The sequence below is a fragment of the Lathyrus oleraceus genome, chromosome 3 (assembly GCF_024323335.1).
Source record: "Lathyrus oleraceus cultivar Zhongwan6 chromosome 3, CAAS_Psat_ZW6_1.0, whole genome shotgun sequence".
NCBI lineage: Eukaryota > Viridiplantae > Streptophyta > Magnoliopsida > Fabales > Fabaceae > Lathyrus > Lathyrus oleraceus.
In genome coordinates, this window is record NC_066581.1 from 259,961,031 (window position 1) to 259,982,683 (window position 21,653).

Below are 21,653 nucleotides of genomic sequence, written 5' to 3' on the forward strand. Positions count from 1 at the left end.
ATCCACGTATGCCTTTAGTAAACCCGTACCTGTTTCACACTTCTGCTCAAATGTTTACTCATTTTCCGCAAAGATCAAATCTTCTTGATAAAAGAAAATCAACCAATCAAACTTGTTTTCTGCCATTGTGTGACTTCGAAAACTATTTTTTTAGAAAAGAGTATGCTTTATCCATTTCGACGCGAAACAAACAAAGACTTCAGTCTCCAAGAGAGAGAAACAAGTAAAGGTTTAACCGCTCAAGTGCGATATAATTATCACTCTCTAAAAGTAATCAACCCAGTAGTTCTCTTTTAGTAGAACTATATAGCCTTGAGTTCTCCATAGCACCTAAAGATACATAGGAGCGAGATTGAGAAATCTTGTCAGGCATATTAATGTGAAAAACACCCATTATGTAAAAAATGTTCTTCTTTTCTCTTTTATCACTCGAGAAGTAGAAGATTGCAAATAATTCACGCTAACACTTGATCACAAAACTAACTAAATAGCTCTCATCGAGTACGATGGATGTGAGGGGTGTTAATACATTTCCCTTGTATAACCGACTCCCGAACCCGATTTGGTTGCGAAAACCATTTCTTTTTGTTTTTCGTGGGTTTTATCGATATTTTCCCTTCCGCTCTTTGGGAATAAATTAAGTTCGGTGGCGACTCTATCTTATTTATATTTTGAGCGTTCCATACGCTCAGATACTTTTCATGCCGCGCTATATGCATCTTCATAAACTATGAGTCTATTTTTTTCTTGCTCGTAGGGTTGCTTGTACTCATTGCCTGGTTTACTTAGAGTCATTATGGATGATAGAGACGACAAACTAAGGCATGAGAGGATTGCATAATATACATCAATCTGGAGGGAGAATAGTCAGGTTTTGGAGGCTCTAGTTCACTCTAGCCTGGTTCACGCGGAGACATCGACTCATGGGACTCATGCTTCTCCATCTTCTTCTTATCGTAGGATACACATTTCACCTTCTGATGCTTCACTCCTTCCATTCTCCCACAGGAGGCAGGTGGTACCAGAGTCACCGGTGGTACTTGAGGCACCAATGCCACCCCATGTACCAGAAGGACCTCATGCTGATGAGCCAGTGCCACCTCCGAATGATGAGGATGTTGAGATAGGGTCATCTTAGGTTGATGAGGATGATGAGTCAGTTCCACCTCATGCATTTGAAGGAGGCCCCATATAGTTGTCATTGCTGCCTATATACCCGGACCATACCTCTAGACATATATGGGATAAAGAGGTAAAATTAGTTGGATTTATTCTTTTTAAATTACGTTTATTATTATATTATAAGTTTCTAACATATATTTACTTTTCTGCATGGTCGTGATCCGCTGAAGTTTATTAACAATGAGCGGAAGACTATTGGCTTGCCTAAGCCTAATGAGGAGTGGTTTTAGGCTGTTTTGTCCCTATTTGGGATTAATGACTTATGCAAGACCATTTCTGTTACATTTAACCACGACATGCTTAATGCATTCTTGGAGAGATGACACATCGAAACCTTGTTATTTCATCTACCGTTTGGTGATATGTCTATCACACTCAACGGTGTGTCGTGTTTGTGTCATCATCTGTTCAGGGGGAACCTTCTAGATCATGTGAAGATTAACAAATACGAGGCACTCGAGATGATGGTAGACTATCTGAGAGTTGACCCATAGGATGCCATGAGGGAGTTTGAAAAAACCAGAGGGGCTCATGCTAGGTTTGAATTCTTGAAAAAGGTATATACATATGAGCTCCTTAGAGCTGAGTAGGATAAAGGTGATGACGAGCAGGTGGGTCTCCATAGAGCATATGCTATAAGAGCATACCTGCTATATTTGGTTGGCACTATGATTTTTATGGACAAGAGTGCCACTAATGTGGATGTCGTCTACCTACGGTACTTTGAGGACTTTGAACGGATCCATGAGTACAATTGTGAGGCCTCTTATTTGGTCTACTTATACTCGAAGTTATCAGATGGTTGTAGGTGGAAGATGAAGCAGGTCACATGCAACATCACACTACCGATCGTAATATTTATTGGTCTTTTAATGTTTCTGTGTCATTTTCATTACATTTTTGCAACGTCCTTACTGATGATTCGTGTTTTCCAACACTTTTGGGGCCTGGATCCTTCAGCATTTCCCATGCATCTCCGATTGGTCGTGTGTACCGTCTTATACTGAGGATATTCCGCGTGTTTCTGCATTTTCCCCACTCAGAAGGAACCAGGCGATAAAGCCGTTTAAAGTGTATCTTGATCGCTTGGTTACCGAGGATATGCACTTTAACAGCTATGTCGATTACCGTAAGATATAATCATTTGATGACATAATGTTATACTCAGGATGGTTGGCTTATGGTTCACATCTCACATTTCGTCATCTGCATGAGTGCATCATGCGGCAGTTTGGCTACGCTCTGACTATTCCCAGACACCCTTCCATCTTTATTTCTCCTACCATGAAATGTAGAGATATGGATGCCAAGTTTGATGATTATCTTAGTCATATGGTACTAGAGGAGGCACGAAGTACCATAACTAAGAGTGACTATAACTATGTCAACGAGTACATTAGGTGATTCTCCAGAGTGTCACATTTGTATATGGTGAATGATGCTCTAAGAGATCCACCGAGGTCAGCTCTTCAGGAGATACTATATGATGAACAATCACAATTAGATCATGCTCATGATGTCTTGCATAAATGTCGTCGCATAGTGGAGATTGCAAAAGCAAACATTGACGAAGGTATCTTCCCTGATGGATCTGATGTGAGACCGATCCTAGATGCCATTATGACGGAGGCATGGAAGACACTGTTGTACTAGAGACAACGTCAGATGACAGGGGGTAGAGGAGTCTGAAGAGCAGTAGTCTGACATACACAGTAGTATATAATAGATGTGCTTTGGATTCATTATGGATTGTATTTCATTTTCACCTCACTCTACTTTATCGTGTATTTCGACTTCCTTTATATATGTCATTCTTTAACCATATGAATTTTTATATATGTTATTTTTTGCATATCGGTTATATGGTTTAATGCTTATCACATAACAGATTCCTTAACATTTATAAATCATCATTTTCATTTGAATAACCATAAACAAAACATAACATGCATTATTCTGATAGGGTACAAAGATGCATCTCCGGAACAATAAACATGTAAAATAAACCTTTCAGAGTGAGATGTAGGTATATGTTTTAAAATATTTAAGAGATACATCTCTAGATTAGTTAACGTTTTGAATTTAACAAAGTACGTCCGAAAATATATCTCTGAAATCTGAGGGATATTTTTTATTTTTCATAAGATATTTTTCCACCTTATGTGACGGGATAATCAAAACCTAACCATGTGAATGAATCACCAACTTGCATCCATCAAACTTCAACCACCTGTCCAAACAGTCCTACCGGCCCAAACACCAAAAAGCACCTACCTCCAAAAAGCCCAAAGTCCAAAAACTTTCCCACTGCCTCTCACTCCAACAAACAAAACAAAACTACAAAGTGACAGCACGTAATCTGTACATACATACATACTAACTACAAGCAAGCAAGATGCAAGGTATTAACACATACAGAGTAAGCACATGCAAGCAAGATTTACACCTCAAAATCAATCATATCCAAAAAGTGACCAAAATATCTTTTTACTAGTCCCCACCCCACTACACACTAACTAGTACTACCTTCCATCCTAACTACATATCCACTTTCCTCATGCTTATCAATTATCATGTGGTATGCTATTCTATCCTATTCTCCTTAAATCCACTTCATTATACACAACTTCTTCAAACTTCAAACACAATCAAACTATCTTAAACGATGTCGTTTCCCTGCGACTACTGCGACACAAGAAACGCGGTTCTATACTGCAGACCAGACTCCGCGAAACTCTGCTTAGTTTGCGACCAGCACGTGCACTCTGCTAACGCACTCGCGCTCAAGCACGTGCGTTATCAGATTTGTCAAAACTGTAAAAACGACGCCGCTTCGGTTCGTTGCTTCACCGATAACCTAGTTCAATGCCTCCGCTGTGATTGGGACGCTCACGGCGGTGATTCTTCTTCTTCTTCTTCTTCCCATCACCATAACCACAACCGCCGCCGTCTGGAAGGTCTCACCGGATGTCCTTCCGTTCACGAGATTGTCATTGCGTTAGGGCTTGATTTGAAGCCGAACGACGCGGTTTTTGTGGCGGATTTTGAAGGTCCTGTTGTTCCGGTTGTTCACAATAGGGATGAGATTTATGAACAGGTGGCGGAAGTTGCAAAGAGAAAGAGGAATTTGGAAGCTGAAAATGATTGTAGATTTAGTGATTGTAGCAATGAAGTTGATGATTTGTTGTTGCTTCAGCAAACTCCGTTTACTTCTTTGCTCAATTTTTCATCTGAATTCGATGTCGGCGCTAAGAAAATTAATAACGATTATGGAAATGAATCTGGTGTTCTTCTCTGGAATCGTAACCCTACTTATCAGCCTCCTCAGGTTTGTTAATTTCTGTTTTATGTAAACTAATTTAAATTAACTTTTTTAATCATGTAAACTAATATTATAATTTTGATTGTTTTGATAATCAAGTGTAACTTTACAAGATTTATGTCTGCTAAAAGTAGTGAATAATCTGTAAACTAGTAGCTAATTGCTGCGCCACCACATAAAATAATGGATTGAATTTGCGCGTATTTGAATCTGCTGCGAAGAAAATTGATTTTGAGTTAATTGATTCTGACTAAAGGGGTGTGGAAAAGTAAGATGAACTATATAACAACAACAACAACCAAGTTTTATTCCACTAAGTATGGTCGGCTACATGTATCAACTTCCGCTATGATGTTCTATCCGAAAAGTAAGATGAACTATGTTTGGATAAATTCCTGCAAAAGTGAGTTAATAGTAAATTTCCGTGTGAAAATCATGTTTAAACTCAAAAGCTACAAATTATTGCTTCAAGTAGAATCAATTCTTTGAAAACCATAATCAATTATAGTTGCACTTAGGCTTAGTTTTTTTAGGATTGTTAATTGTAATTGGTTGGTTATTGAGTAATGTAGGATAAGGTTGCTTCAATATCTTGAAAAACATAATGCTCTTGAGACCTTGGACTTTTAGCTTAAGTTAAATGCACTGTGATCTTGTATTATCATTTTGATAACCATCTTACTTGCAGCTTTCTCTGTGACTGTTTGATTGAAGAAAACCAACATATGAAGGAAGAGTTTCATTCTCAATGTAAAAACCCTGTTGAGATCTTGGAAAATGTTTTTGTTTTTACTGTTTTCCTTGTACTTGTAGTAACTGTTTTTAAAATATTTTTACCTGTCCTTAAGTTAGGGCCATTTAAAGCCATTGATTTTTTCAATCTGCATTAATTGAATTTTCTATGGTGTACTGGTTCAACTAATATCTATCATACATGCTATAATTAGTCTCTGTGGTTGTGCAGGTCTGGGATTTTCAATTACAGAAATCTAGAGATATGACATATGATGGTGTAGAAGTAGTTCCAAAATCATTGCAGGATGTGCATTACTCAACACTTGGTGATGATTTTCTATCAAGAAGTGTAAGATATTCATTGTAAATAGTTATTTTTCAATTCATGCCAATTTAACAGCATGTAGAAAACTTTCTGGCACATCCAATCTCTTACTATGTGCATCTTTGAGTTTAGTGTACTGTATTATGAAACCTTGAATTTTTCTTTTTTTGAAAAACCAATTTTGAAAAAGAAAGTTGAGCAGATGTGGATTAGTAAGTTTGAAAATGATATCTACACATACAGACAAATTGTGGGCCTACACTGCTTTGATTCAATGTACAGAGTTCACATGGGGAGGGACAATTGAGGTCGGCAAGATTTTATTGCCCTAAGATTCATAGAAAAAGTTCAACTTTAGTTGTACCTATATTTCAACTTTAACTACAACACAACTGCACCATTAAGTGTTGGATAACATATTATAGTACATTATTATAAGCACTATTTCCATATGATTTGGCTTTTATTTAATGCATTATTACTATGTTTCTATCATGTTTGTTTTATTTATCTAAAGGGAACCCGTGATTTATAAGTTGTTTGTCGTTGTGAAATTCGCAGAATCATTCAGATCAGTCATCATCAAGCCATGTGAAGAAGAAAGTAGATAGCAACAAGAAAACTAGAGATGGGTTACCAACTGAGTCCAAATTAGTTGAATCCATAACATACAATGGTGCCGCCGACAATGTACCAGTTATGGAGTATCTTTTGAGTGGGAGTGAAAATGTTAGTAACATAAATGGCAAGGTTAGCTTGGAAGAACAAGTAAGGAATAGAGGGGATGCCATGTTACGCTATAAGGAGAAGAAGAAAACTCGAAGGTACATCTTGTTAATTCGACAAAGTTTTACATTATCGATTTGCAAAATATCACATTTTATTACTTTGGATAGGTTTGACAAGCACATTCGATATGAATCAAGGAAGGCTAGGGCTGATACGAGAAAGAGAGTGAGAGGGAGATTTGTTAAGGCAGGTGATGATGACATTCAAGAAGGATGAGTGCCTTCTCAGAAACCTCTCATCCCATGGCATTGGCCTTGTACGTGTATACGTATATTATATATAAATATCAGAGAAATAATAATAGGTTCTAGTTTTAATGAGGAATTCCTTCGGTATTGATTTATTTATATCATTCTTTCTTGCTAAATGGTTTCTATGAATGGTACCTCGAGACGAGATCAGTTTTTTAAAGAAAACATAGGAGAATAAAAAAGTAGTGTAACAAAAGTGGGTATTATTAAAACAAACGTAAATCAAAATGATAAGTTCAGTTATTTGAATCCAGAGTCTCCTACTCTAATGTACTTGTCACTTTGTTTCTCATGCGCTGCATTTTCTTTTCCACCACTACTGCTTCAGTCCGAATCAGGGGTACATCCCGAGCATCTTTAGTGGTGCTCACTCACACATCTAAATGAAATAAAAAATATTGTTTAAATACGGAAATGTACAGAGCACTATACTTCCTAAGTAAGTCACTTTCATTTTATCATAACGTTGAGTGATATTGTCGCGTTAGATATTCCCCATTTTTCATTTCTATTGGAGCTTATTCTAAATTAAAAAAGTGACAATTTTTCAATCTCTCTCAAGCTTTCTATCTGAACAAAGTTATCCCTAAAGGCGAGTATTCCATGCCAATAGATGCTTGTTGACTCGGTAGCATGCCATGAATATCTAAGCATGTTAATGTCTATCTTGGTACAATTAGATTTTCATCGCGGAAAATGATATGCCCAAGACAATATTTATGTGCCTAGACGCTTTAGGGACCCACAAACTGGTTGTAATGTCATTCGGATTAAAAAATGCTAGCCCAACTTACTAGAGAGAAATGAATCTTCATTTTCATCACTTCATAGAGAGAAATGAATCTTATTTTTCATCACTTCAGAGAGGCTTTTATGTAGGCCTATATAGAAATGTGTATTTTTTTTTTTGTAAGTGCATGAGATTTTCTTGGATTTGTGGTCCATAAGAAAGGAATCAAAATAAATCAAAACAAGACTAAGACAATATTGGAGACGAGGCCCCCTCAGCCAAAAAGCAACTGTAGGCATTATTAGGGAAAATCAACTTCCTAAGAAAATTTATTTCCAACCTAAGTGGAAAACCTCAAGCATTCTCGCCACTACTTCGACTAAAAGGAGAAGAAAGATTCAAATAGGAATTGGAGCATCGGAAGGCATTCGATGAGAGAAAAGCCTACCTGACACAATCTTCGATCTTGATGCCTCCTGCAAAAGGGAAGCCAATGAAAATGTACATTTTTGCGTCAGAGTTGACAATGGGTAGTATGTTGGCTCAAGAGGACGTGAATGGTGTCGAAAGTGGCATTTACTATTTAAGTAGAGTCTTGTACAACGCAGAAACTAGATATAATGAAATAGAAAAACTATGTTTATGCTTGTATTTCTCTTGTACAAAATTGAAACATTATATAAAGCTAGTTGACGTTTACATTTACTCTCGCTTTGACATTATCAAACATATGCTCTCTAAACCCATTATACATAATCGAATTGGGAAGTGGGCCTTAGCCTTACTGAATATTCCCTAACATATGCGCCTCTGAAGGTCATAAAAGGGAAATTCGTGGTCGACTTTATAGTCGATCACACAGTTGTTGAAACAATGCAAAATTACGTAGGCTTGAAACCTTGGGACTTGTACTTTGACGATTCAAGTCATAGAGAAGGAACTGAGATTAGAATCTTGATAGTTTCATCCAAAGGAGTCCCAACCAAGTTTAAATTTAGAATCAAGGAGTATTGTTCTAACAATGAGGCTGAGTACGAAGCATTGATAGCCGACCTTGAGATTCTACTCGACTTGGGGGAAGAAAGAGTTTAATCAGAGGAGACTCAGAGTTGGTGTTAAACAATTAACCAAAGAGTACAAGTGTATCAAGGAGAGCTTAGTATCATATTTCATCTTGGCTCGATCTTTGTTGGAAAAGTTCAACTCGTCGAAGTCAGATACATACCCCAATTAAAAAACCAAGAAGTGAATGATATGGCTCAAATTGCTTATGGATACAAAGTTTCCAAGGAGAAACTAGAGGAACTAATTAAGGTTAAAGGGAAATCGGTCCCTACTAACATCTCTTCGTTGAAGGCGCTAATGCTCAAACTTACAAGACTGAATGCTTGAGGGCAATGAAGTACGTGAAGGCCAAGGAATACGATGTTTTAGCCATCAACAACATGCAAATGGTGATTGGCGTAGACCGATTGTAATGTATTTATAAAACCCTACTGGGACAACATATCGAAAAGTCAAATATAGAGCACTAAGTTACACCATCATAGGTAATAAATTGTTCAAGAAGACAACAAAAGGAATACTTTTGAAATGCCTTACTGAAAACGAGGAAAATTTGGCAATTTTTGACGTCCATAGTGGATCTTGTGAAGCACATCAGGCAGGCCATAAAATGAAGTGGCTTCTATTTCGATAGGGGGTCAATTAGCCAACCATGTTGAATAAAAGCATGCCGGAATCCAGCACGTCCCTGTAAGCAAATTACATTCAGTGGTAAAACCACGACCTTTCAGGAGATGGGCATTAAACCTGGTTTGTGAGATTCAAACATCATCTTCTAAAGGTCAGAAATACATAATGGTGGGTATTGATTACTTTACCAAATGGGACAAAGTGATCCCATTAGCAAAGATCGACCAGGATGTAGTAATAAATTCCATACTTATTTATATCATTTGCAGGTTTGGACTACCTGAAACTCTGAGTACCGACCAAGGCTCTGTCTTTACTGGGCGAAAGATGGTAAAATTCTTCTCATAAATGGGGATCAAACTCCTCACATCTACACCTTACTATGCCCAGGCGAATGGACAGGTCGAGGCAGGCAACAAAATAATAATTGATTTGATCAAAAAGCATGTGGGCCAAAAACCTAAGAATTGGCACAAGACATTAGATCAAGCATTGTGGGCTTGTCGGACGTCTCCCAAAGAAGCAACAAACTAAACTCCCTTTCGACTAACGTTTGGGCACGATGTTGTGTTGCCTGCTGAAATATACTTGTAGTCAACAAGAATTCAAAGGTAAAATCAGATACCTTCTAAAAATTTCTGGGATATGATGTTAGATGAGTTAGTCGATTTGGACGAGGAAAGATGGATTGCGTTGGATATGCTTATAAGGCAAAAGGAAAGGGTGGATAAAACCTACAACAAGAAAGTAAAACCTAAGGCCTTTTTAGTTAATGACCTAGGTTTTACTTGGGAAATGGTCACCCAACTGGGAATGTCCCTTTTGAATCACCCATGTATTTTCAAACAACGCCTATGAGATCAAAGAAACTAAATCAGAACGTTTAACCCTGAAAATTGAAGGTAGAGAAAAACAAGAAAGGGGGGGGGGGGTTGAATTGTTTCCACAGATGATAAAAACTTTTGCAAATAAAACACACACGAAAAATAAGGCTATCAAACACAAAAGTTTATCCTGGTTCGCTTGAAATTCAAAGTTACTCCAGTCCACCCGGCTAAAGTGATTTCACCTTTAACAAGGACTTAATCCACTAATCTTGAAAGATTACAATGAAGAGCGTCTAAGAAGATGAAAATCTCTTAGCCTCCTCAAGTTTACAGACCTCACAAGTCACTTGAGGAATATTCAAAAAATAATGAAAATACAGTAATGTGCTTAGTGCTTCTAGGCAAGCAGTAGTTACACAATATAAGAACATAAATATTTCACACTTAGAGCAACAACTCGTGTGAACAACAATGAACAAGAATGAAAGAGATTATGAATTGTTTGCTGTATTCTCGTATACTTCATTGTCTTGTATGAAGATGATCCGTCCTTTATATAGATTTGATAAAGAGACCGTTAGTTGAGGTAATCATGGATATCTTGGTAATGATGGACTTTTAATGTCATTAATCTCTTTGTCATTTCCATAGCAATTTTGGAGCATGTTAACTCTCTTCCAAAAATAGATTCATACAAAAAATGGAAGACTTCGCAGCTAAGTCTTTGTAATTGTTCTGAGTCAGAGCACACGAAGCTCTGATGTTCTTGTTCAACGTGTGTATCTTCAGATAGTTGCTGAAAGCTGATTGACTTCAGAGGTTTTTAATGTCTTTTTGATAGTGATTTTTCCAGAATGTAAAGTCATCAGATCCGTTGAGTGTACTGTTCAGATTCAGAGCGTCTGATTCTTCTCTCTACATAGAACTTTGTGCGCTTTCTTTTGTACATAGTCAGAACCTTTGCTTGAATATCTTCTAAGTAGTCATTCTGGACTTACATGATTATAAGATGTATGTCTATCTGATCGTTTTTTGATTAAAGTCCTACACACTTAGATAGATTGTGTTAGGGTACCAATTTGTTTCAGCATTTGTTATCATCAAAACCTTATAGATGAATTGTAGACACATAATCTTGTTCTTACAATCTCCCCCTTTTTGATGATGACAAAAACCTCAGAGTGATGATGAAACAATGATACTTCAACAAGGATTTTAAGAAAATTATCTCAGAGTCAGATGAGTGACGACTCCCCCTGAGATAGATCATAATCAATTTTAGATGTTCTTACCAGATCTCCTTACGTAGTAGCCTGTTTATTTCCCGCATAGCTTAGAGTTTCATAAGAGTTTTAAATGTACGCAGTGCAGCAAGAGGCTTAGATATTATTTCATCAGAGCTATTTTTATTCTCCCCCTTTTTGTCAGACTCAAAAAGACTTAGCAAAAAAAGATTTAGAGTTGGCAAAATATGATTCATATAAGAAGAGGCATTATAGATAAGTTGAAAAAGCTATGAAGAATAGGTAGAAAGACACTTCGAGAATACACTTCAGATAAGCAAGTATAGAAAGCAACAAACAAATCCTAAGTTCCTAAGGGTTCGGAGGCGGAGGCATCCTCTGAAGCAACTAATTCAACAGGTTCTATATGTTGGTGTTGACGGAGTCCTGTTGGTCCAATGTTGCTCTCACTATCTGCTGCTCCTTTGGTAGCTCTTCCAGAGTCTTCAAAATGAGAGAAGCAAAATCAGAATGAGATTACTCCCCCTATCAGAGCATCATTCCTAGCCTTAGTAGCTTCTTATGCATGCTGCTTCTTCAGCATCATCCTTTGCCTTGGCTTCAACTTCAGCAGTAGCAGCAACAACAACCTCAACAACGACCTTCTCTACAGCTTCTCTTGCTCTTTGTTCTTCTTCCAGACGAGCCTTCTCTTCAGCTTCTCTTCTGGCCTTCTCTTCTGCCTCTCTGGCCAGACGTGCATGCAACCTCTCTCTAACTTCTCTGATGAAGTCGTTACAGACTTGTTTAGAGAGGCCTTTCAGCTTGAAAGCCTCAGAAGTCATCCATCTGATCACTCTGTTCTAGTGAATCCTCACTGCAGAGGGATCATCACTGATACTAGAGTTTTCAGATAATGATATGATCTTTTCCACTGAAGACTCTGCAAATAAAGTTACTGCTTCTTCCAGGGTGGGAAATGTGGGTTCTGGTTCAGAGGTTGGGGATGTAGGTTCTGGTGGTGTGAGAATGGTTTCAGTGGGAGGTTCAAAATGATGGGAGATGGAGTTTTCAATGGGAGTTTCGATGTTTGGTTCAGATGGAGGTGTTGGTGGTTGTTCAGATGGTGATGGAATATTTGTTTCTGGTTCAGGTTGGTTGTGGGTGGAGAGGGCACGTGCTTGAAGTTGAGTTAGAGTGAAGGATTGAGGTCAGAAGGCTCAAAGTTAGAGGAAATGGTATCGTAAGGTGGGGATGAAGGTGTTGAGGAAGGTGGTGATATGAGTTCATTGAACATTTGGGCCTCAGATATGGGCAGAATGGTGGTGGTGAGGTTAAATTTTTGAAGGGGCGGTGATGGTGGGTTAAAAGTAGGTGTTTTAGAGGGCTTAGTGGTGGAAGGTGTAGGTTCAGAGGGTGTGTAAATGGGAGAGGGTAGAGGTAGGGAAGAAGGCAATTGCCTTAAATGAATAGAGGGAGAGTCAGAAGGCAGAGACTTACTTGGAGAGGAGGAGACCAGAGGCACAGGAGGTCTAGAGATAGAAGTTTCTCCCAGCTTCCGAGCTTTCTTCTTCGTTTTCCTTTAAGATGGTTCTCGCATTCTCTTCGTGAAATTCGGTGGATGTTCTGGTAGCCAGTCCGTAGAGAAGTCTGAGATATCGACCCCTTGGTTTGCCAGATCCTACAGATAGTATGCAACCACCTTTGGGGGATCTATCTTGGAGAAGAGGTAGAGGCCATTGGATATCTTCCTCTGATCTTTCAGGGCTTCGTAGGAGGTGTCTAAGGAGGGCCTGACCAAAACCTTCTCTATTATTCCCATGCTCTTGAGGTTTTTGGAGTTCAGAGGTCTTCCGATGTCGACTATCACATCTTCCATCAGATTGTGATGAATCAGATGATCCACCAAGCCGCTCTCTATCAGGACATCAGAGATCAGCCTTCCCAGAGGTATGTAGGTTCTGGGCTTCATGTTGTTCCTGGTGTCTCTGATAGAGTCCCTCAGGTATTTGAATAGCAAAGCTGGCAGATTCGGCTTAAGCCCTTTATGGAGGCAGTGAAGGATACACTTCTGGTCAGTGTTGATATAATCTGACGAGTTAGACGCTGGGCGGTGATGAATAGTCCCCAGAATGATCTTCAGCCAGACTCTTAGGTTCTGGTGAAGTTCCTTGTTCTTGGACGAGTTTCCCTCAGCCTTTTGTTTGAAGATGGTTGGGACAATCTCCTGGGACATGTATCTTGCCCTAGTGTTAATGTTATAGATTCTTCTTCCCCCTGTCTTCTCCATGTTCAGAAGGATAGAGATGGATTTCTCGATGATGACGATCTTCACCCCCAGAACATAAGACACAATGTAGTGGTCGTCTAAATATGCAAATCTCCAAAATTCCTTGACCAGATAGGTGTAGATAGGACCATAGAGCCTTTGAAAGTAGTTTTACCACCCTTGCTTTCTAAGTTCTTCAGTGAGGTCGATCTCATTCCTCTTCATGTTCTCAAAATCAACCAACGATTCACAAAGCACTTCTAGCTTGTCAAACGGAGTGGGAAGATTGATGTGGGGTTCATGGTCCAAAATGTGGGGTTCCTTGTAGATGGGAGTAGAAATAACAATAGTTATTGTGGTGGTTTGCTGGGAAGAGTTTGGAGGTTGTTCCGTTGATTCCATTTGTTGGGAATAGTTATAAATTGATTGTTGCTGGGAATCCATGAGGAAGATGAAGTTTTGCTGAAGAACGCATGAAGATGTTGATAGTGCTTGAATGTGAGAGAACAAGGGTTTGTGTAGGATGTGAGTGAAGAGTGTGAAAGTGTGAAGTGTGAAGTGTGGTAACTATAGATACCTAAGTTTAGGCATGCAAAACGACAATGTTAAATGGGAATAAGAAACAATAAATAAATGATGGCACAGAAAAATGAGTTTACACGCTAGGGGATAAATTAATTACAGCTAATGATGGATGTCTAATCCACAAATCAGCACACTGCTTGAGGAAATCTCAAAGGCCTGTCTCTTGAGCTCTGTGCTAGACAATTGTCTAGAAGATCCAAAGTCAGACGCAAGAGAGAGCGCATGTTGATCTATCTGATCTTCATGAATACCAAGGGATTGGATTCTGAGGATTTTTGATTCAGATGACTTCTAATTGGTAGAAATATCAGAGTCAGATTCAGACACCAGGTGTTAAGTTTAGTGCCTATTTTGCCATTTCAGAGAAGCGCAAGTTTGCTTCATTCTGGGAAATTTTTAATTTTTAAATGTTTCAGAATGAATGAGAATCTATCTTCAACAAGGGATTTTGTGAAGATATCAGCCCATTGGTGGTCTGTATCTATGAATTTTAAAGAAATTACCCCTTTCTGAACATAGTCTCTGATAAAATGATGTTTTATTTCTATGTGCTTTGCTCTGGAATGTATCTGAAGATAGGGTTTTTACTTAAACATATGGCAACAATATTATCACAAAAGATAGGAGCGTTACTCTCATATATCTGAAGATCTTCTAGTTAGTTTTTCATCTAGAGCATCTGAGTAATGCATAATAAAGCTGAGATATATCCTGCTTCTGCAGTAGAGAGTGCAATGGTTGACTGTCTTTTGTTGGCCCAAGATATAAGATTGTTTCCCAAAAACTGACAGTTTCCAGATGTGCTTTTTCGTTCCACTCTGTCTCTGACATAATCTGTATCACAATATCCAGAGAGCCTATACTCTGACATTTTCTCATACATTAGGCCAAGGTTAGGTGTTCCTTTCAGATACCTTAGGATTCTCTTAACAACTGTTAAATGAGATTCCCTTTGATCCGATTGGAATCTGGCACAGATACATACACTGAAAAGAATATCTGGCCGTGTAGCCGTCGGATAGAGAATAGAGCCTATCATACCATGATAGAGCTTCTGACAAACCTTTTGACCTACTTCTTCTTTCTCTAGAATGCAGGTTGGATGCATGTGTGTCTTTGTTGGTTTGCATTCTGACATTTCAAATTTCTTCAGAATGTATTTTATGTATTTACTTTGGTATATGTATGTGGCTTCTGAAGCTTGGTTGATTTGAATTCCCAAAAAGAATTTTAGTTCTTGCATCAAACTCATTTCAAATTCTGCCTGCATTAACTCAGAGAATTCTTGACAAACAAAGGGGTTAGCTGAACCAAAAATTATATCATCAACGTATATCTGACATATCATGAGGTCATTTTTAATGTTTTTACAAAAGACTGTAGAGTGAACCTTTCCTCTAATAAAATCATGTTCCAGAAGAAAGGTACCTAGTCTTTCATACCAAGCTCTAGGAGTTTGTTTTAGACCATACAAAGATTTTTTCAGTTAAAAACGTGTTCTGGACATTTGGGTTTTTCAAAACCTGGAGGTTGGTGAACATACACTTCTTCTGAGATATAACCATTTAGAAATGCGCTCTTGACATCCATCTGATACAATTTGATGGAATGATTCACAGCGAATGATACAAGTAAGTGAATGGATTCTAACCTGGCGACTGGAGCAAATGTTTCACTATAGTCAATGCCTTCTTGTTGACTGTAACCTTGTGCTACCATTCATGTTTTGTTTATGACCACTTCTCCCTTTTCATTTAGTTTGTTTATGAATACCCATCTTGTTCCAATAACATGGGTTCCTTTTGGCCTTGGTACCAGATCCCAAACGTCATTCTTCGCAAATTGATCAAGTTCTTCTTCCATTGCTAGAATCCAGTCATTGTCTTGAAGTGCCCCATCACAAGAAATAGGCTCTATCAGAGATACTAATCCCATAGGGGTTTCTTCAGATACTTTGAATGTAGACCTTGTTAGGACAAGTTTATCCTTGTTTCCCAGATTCAAATCTTCAGAGATGTTTGGACGATTTCTTGATCTTTTCTTTATAGTTGAGATTTCAATTGTTTCTGGACTTTGCTTTTCAGCTTCCTCAGATTCTTTAGTCTTTTCGTCAGAACCTGCAAGTGTTATTTCCAGATCTGCAAGTTTTTCAACTAGCTTTGACTTTTCTGTATTGTATACTCTGTAGCCCTTAGAGCGCTCTGAGTATCCTAACATAATACCTTTTTGTGCTTTTGAATCAAACTTGTTCAAATGTTCTTTAATATTAAGAATAAAGCAAGAGCATCCAAAAGGATGAAAGTAAGAAATGTTGGGTTTTCTTCCCTTACACAGTTCATAAGGAGTCTTCTCCAGAATAGGTCTTACAGAGATTATGTTCTGAATATAGCATGCTGTATTTACTGCTTCAGCCCAAAAGTGTTTAGCCACATTTGTTTCGTTAATCATGGTTCTGGCCATTTCTTGGAGCATCATATTCTTCCTTTCTACAACCCCATTTTGTTGTGGAGTTCTAGGACAGAATAAATCATGGGATATTCCATTTGAATTAAAAAGTTCCTCAAAAAACTTATTTTCGAATTCGCCGTCATGATCACTTCTGACTCTGATGATTTTGGAGTCAAATTCGTTTTGCACTTTAGAACAGAAGCTAGTGAATACAGAGTGTGACTCATTCTTGTGCTTTAGAAATTTAACCCATGTCTAATGACTAAAATCATCAACAATGACCAGTCCATACTTCTTTCCATTGGCTGAAGCTGTCTTAACAGGTCCAAACAAGTTAATGTGAAGAAGTTCTAGATGCTTAGAGGTAGAAACAACATTTTTCTTTTTAAAAGAAGTTTTTGAAAAATTTCCTTTCTGACATGCCTCACACAGAGCATGTGAAGAGAACTTCAGTTTAGGTCCAAACAATCCCCTTTACTTCTCCTTTTGATCCATATCCAAAGGTGACATAGCTAGTGGCATATGGCTTAATATTCACCAAGAATCTCTTGACACCAATCATGTGTCTAGAGCATCCACTATCAAAATACCAGTCCCCTCTAGCAGATGCTCTGAGGGAGGTGTGAGCTATGAGTCCTGACATACCATTTTTGGGAATCCATCTTTTCTTTGGCTTCACCATGGTTTGCTTTCTTCTGAGTTGTGAAGCAGATTTAGGATAGCCATACAATTTGTAGCAATAAGGCTTTATATGACCAAACTTCCCATAATGATGACACTTCCATCTTTCGGTCTTGCTTTCTGAGTAAATCTCTTGATACCCTTGCCGATGTTGGGACATTTGATTTGACATATGTCGTTCCTGTTGTCTTTTAGGTGGAACAAAGTTCATTATAAACCCTTTTCCTTTGTTCATTACTCCTTGATTGTCATAGCCTAGACCTTAAACATTTCCAGCATTCTTACCAGTTTGAAGAATTTCATCCAGTACATCAGAACTACTGTTAAGCATTCTTACAGATTTAGTCATATTGTCAATTTTTGAATTGAGCAGTACAACTTCCTCCTTCAGATCAGATATGATAGAAATATGCTCCACTTTCTATGCTTGTAGTTGAGCAATAGGTTTCTTTTGATCTTCTCCCAGTTTACAGACTTCTTCAATTCTGAGGCATAATTCCTTGTAAGATTCAGCAAGTTCTTCAAAGGTTAGTTCCTCACAATCAGAGTCTTCATCAGAGTCACAAATTCCAGTCAGGGCAGTAACATGTTTGGTAGGTTCCACTTCAGGATCACTTTCAGAATCATATTATGATCAAGAGACACACAAACCCTTCTTCTGTTTCTTGAGAAATGTGGGGCACTTAGCCCTTATGTGACCAAACCCTTCACATCCATGGCATGGTATTCCTTTTCCTTGGTTAATATTTTCTTCAGTTTTGGGCCTTCTGCCAAAATTCTGATTTTTGGTGATGTCGAATGACTTGTTCTTAACATTAGCTCTTATCTTCCAGTCCATCTTCTTCATCACTTTGTTGAATTGTATCCCAAGTAAAGTAATATCATTAGATATCCCTTCATCTGTATTCACATTCATCTTCAAGGTCTTCAATATTAGAAACAAAGGTTATGCTTTTCTTCTTTTCTGACTTTTCACTGAACCCTAACTCAAAGGTTTGAAGAGATCCCATAAGTTCATCAACTTTCATGTTGTTGATATCTTGAACTTCTTCAATGGAAGTAACCTTCATGTTAGATATCTTAGGAAGAGACCTGAGGATTTTTATGACCAGCTTGGCTTCTGACATCTTCTCCCCTAGAGCACTTGAGGCATTGGCTATCTCAACGATATTCATGTGAAAGTCACGAGTGTTCTCATCCTCCTTCATTCTTAAGTTCTCAAACTTAATGGTCAGAAGTTAAAGTCTTGACATATTTACCTTAGAGGTTCCTTCATGAGCAGTCTTTAAGATCTCTCAAGCACCTTTAGCAACAATGCAGTTGTTTATTAGTCTGAAGATGTTCTTGCCCACTTCATTGAATATAACATTCAACGCTTTGGAGTTTCCCAGAGCTAATTTGTCATCTTCATCATCCCAGCCTTCCTCAACCTTCAACACATCAGTAATCTTGTCATATTTATCTCTAATCATTGGTGGATCTCATCCCTTGATCACAGATTTCCAAGCCTTGTTGTCCATGGATTTGATAAAATCCACCATTCGTGCTTTCCAGTAGTCATAGTTGGTTCCATCAAGATTGCGTGGTCTGTTCACAAATCCACCTTCCCTGTCCATTGTACCTGAAATTATCTTCCCTGAATCTCACCCAGAAACAAAGCAGGATGTCTGCTCTGATACCTATTGAAATTCTGGTATGCAGATATCAAATGTCCTAAGAGATGTTGAGACACTGATATCTGATCAAGAACAAAATAACTTACATATAACATAACATAACATAACACACAAAGTTGTTAACCGAGTTCGGTGTACAACAACACCTACATCTGGGGGCTACCAAGCCAGGGAGGAAATTCACTAAATAGTATTAGTTTGTAGACCTTCTGCAAACTATCTCCAATTTACAGAATACACCCTAATCACTACCCGTGCTTAACTTCTACCTAAGACACTCCTAGGTGTGAGACGCTTATCACCTCCATTTTAATCACAATAGTGACAATTAAAACTAGTACAAGAAATTCTGAAGTCACACTTCATAGACACACAATCACTCAATGCTTAAAAGCTTATGAGTGCTTGACAATCCTTACAACCAGTTAACACAATCCTACCTATATATCAAGATGATATTTGATAGGCTCACAAACAACTCATACACTCAAACCCTAATACAATCAACTATCTTCTTTTCTTCGTGATTCAATTAGGTTTTGAGACATTATATATATATAGCCAGAGAATGAACTAGATTTGGGCCTTGTGCACGAAGTGAACCAGCGACACAACATAAGGCTATCAATCAAAAGTTTCCTAAAATGTCTCAACATTTAGAAAACTAAATCTATTGAAATCAATCAGAATCTCTGATTCCTCAATCGCGAATGTCACAAGGGATTACTTAATATGCTTAGGATATTCTGAAATCAGTTAAACAATCAACCGTTACCAAGAGTAAAACCTGTTTCAGACAAGATGTCGAATTCACATGTTAGGACATCTTGTTCAACATGTTGCAGCTAAGTTAGGTTTACCAAAATCACTTCCAATAAAAAATACAAGAACTTAACATTACAGAATATGCTTTAACTCTATCAAATCTTAGGAAATGGTTATGATATAGGTTAGACTTCACAATATATATTGTACATTCTTACATGGTTTAATAGTTTATGTTTCCAAATATGTTTAGAAGTTAAACTAATTAGTATGAGTGAATGTATAACCTAAGAAGTGAACTATGTTGTTTATGTTTCAACAACTTCTTTCAAATGTTTATAGGATAATATGACACGTATAACTTAAGATGAGTGAAATTTTTGTTGGTTTATGGATTATAGAAGTGTATGGATTATATAGGTGAATTTTCTGCATTTGTATAATATTTTGACTTGTAGGTAGGGAAAGTGAATGAAAATAATTAACTCAAGAAACCTCATACTAAGGGTTTTGTTCACAAATGGTTTGTGTTGTTATGAAAAAGATATAATCAGGATGAAGCTAAAGTGAGTGTTGCAAACTTGTGTGAAAGACCCGATATGACATCCATTAAATTTTAACACAAGTTTGCAACTCTCAATTCAGCTTCATCCTCCTTTCATTGTGGATGCCATTATGGGACAAGTATGTTCGTGAAACATTTTTTGAGTTGATATGTTGTTGTTGTTGTTGATAAAAGTTATTTGTTGTTAGTAATAAAAGTTGTAAGTTGTGTGTTCTTTACGGTATGTTGTTTATGATTTTATTGTTGTTAATAAGAGTTGTTTGTTGTATCTTGTATGTTGTTTAAGATATGTTGTTGATGAATGTTGTTGTTAATGTTTGTTTAAAAGATGTGTCTATTATATCTTATGTTGTTTGAGTGTTTTTCCAACCCCTTACCGAATATATTACTTTTCAGATTGAATTAGAAAATTATAATATGAGATATTACGTTATATTAGAAAACAAATTTTTACTTATCAATGTTTTACAAGATTTCTTTAGTCCATTGTCTGTATTTCGCTCTTTAACGGTTAGAAATTGATTTAATGCTTTTAGTTCTTTAACCGACTCTAACTTTGTTTGAAAAGTAAATAATATTTTTCAAAATGAACTAGAGGGGAAGGAAGGGGGGGGGGGATGAAGAACTCAGAGCATTGAAACAAAATATAACCATTAAAGAGCGAAATGCGGATAATGGGTTGAAGAAATCTTATATAACATTGATTAATGTAACTTGTTCTTCTAATATAACTTAATTTGTAATATTATAAATTTCTAGATTAGATTGAAAGGTTATAAGTTTAATGAACATTGGCGAAATAAGAATTCCACATAATTTATAATAAACTCAGGTGTATATATCACAATGATTGTTTAGCACACCCATTGTTAAATGTTAAGCGTTAAGAATTTCTCTACAGTTGTTTAATGTAACTGTTGTGATACTTAGTGCACTACCTAGTCTATAATTACGGTCACACGACTGTTGTGGAAAACATCATACTTACAATCACCCCTACCTCACCATGGTTGGTCAACTATAGTGGTATCTCTTTTCCAACAGTGGTGAAATGACTTTTACGTAGTAGTGCATATCCAACTTTTCTTATTTTCCACCATAACTTTCAAGCACTCTATCTCTGTGGTGTTTACAATGTCTTAAAGGTCGTATTCTTTGCAAGTGGTTACCTTAGGAAAAGGATGTTGGTAGGATCATATAGTTCACATACATCATCCTTTATGATTACAAAGAAGTACTTCTATATAATCTAGCCAAAACTTAGTAGATTGCACTCCATTCCTTGTAGAAACATCACATTCTCAAAAATCGAAACATCTCATCCTCAAGTTGCAAACCTACCATCATTTATTATGATTACCATGTTCCCAGTTCCTTCAGCCTATATGGTTCTATTATATGCTAATTTCACCATTCTCTTTCTTGTGCTATCAAAATTGACCAACCAGTTCTTATGGTATGTCATATGATTTAAGCAACCTGTATCTAGAAACCATAATCCTATTTAAAGTTGATCCTTAGAAATTGTAGCCATGAACACTTTAGTGCCATCATCTGAATCATCTTGGACTATGTTAACTTCAAC

The 21,653-nt window shown here is 37.4% G+C and overlaps 1 protein-coding gene across 1 annotated transcript; it reads left to right on the forward strand.

The window, feature by feature from the left end:
• The first annotated feature begins 3,560 nt into the window (after positions 1 to 3,560).
• Positions 3,561 to 6,720, forward strand: LOC127126779 (zinc finger protein CONSTANS-LIKE 15). Its single transcript, XM_051055775.1, has 4 exons — positions 3,561 to 4,510; positions 5,469 to 5,588; positions 6,126 to 6,388; positions 6,461 to 6,720. Exons 1-4 carry the CDS (start codon positions 3,848 to 3,850, stop codon positions 6,567 to 6,569), a joined length of 1,155 nt encoding a protein of 384 aa, XP_050911732.1. The 5' UTR covers positions 3,561 to 3,847; the 3' UTR covers positions 6,570 to 6,720.
• The last annotated feature ends 14,933 nt before the right edge of the window (positions 6,721 to 21,653 follow it).

Bases quoted from the DNA above. Each gene is read 5' to 3' on its own strand.
- LOC127126779 (XM_051055775.1), top strand. From the start codon at position 3,848: ATGTCGTTTCCCTGCGACTACTGCGACACAAGAAACGCGGTTCTATAC. The intron at 5,589-6,125 runs GTAAGATATTCA...TGAAATTCGCAG, and splicing joins ATGATTTTCTATCAAGAAGT to AATCATTCAGATCAGTCATC. The intron at 6,389-6,460 runs GTACATCTTGTT...TACTTTGGATAG, and splicing joins GAGAAGAAGAAAACTCGAAG to GTTTGACAAGCACATTCGAT.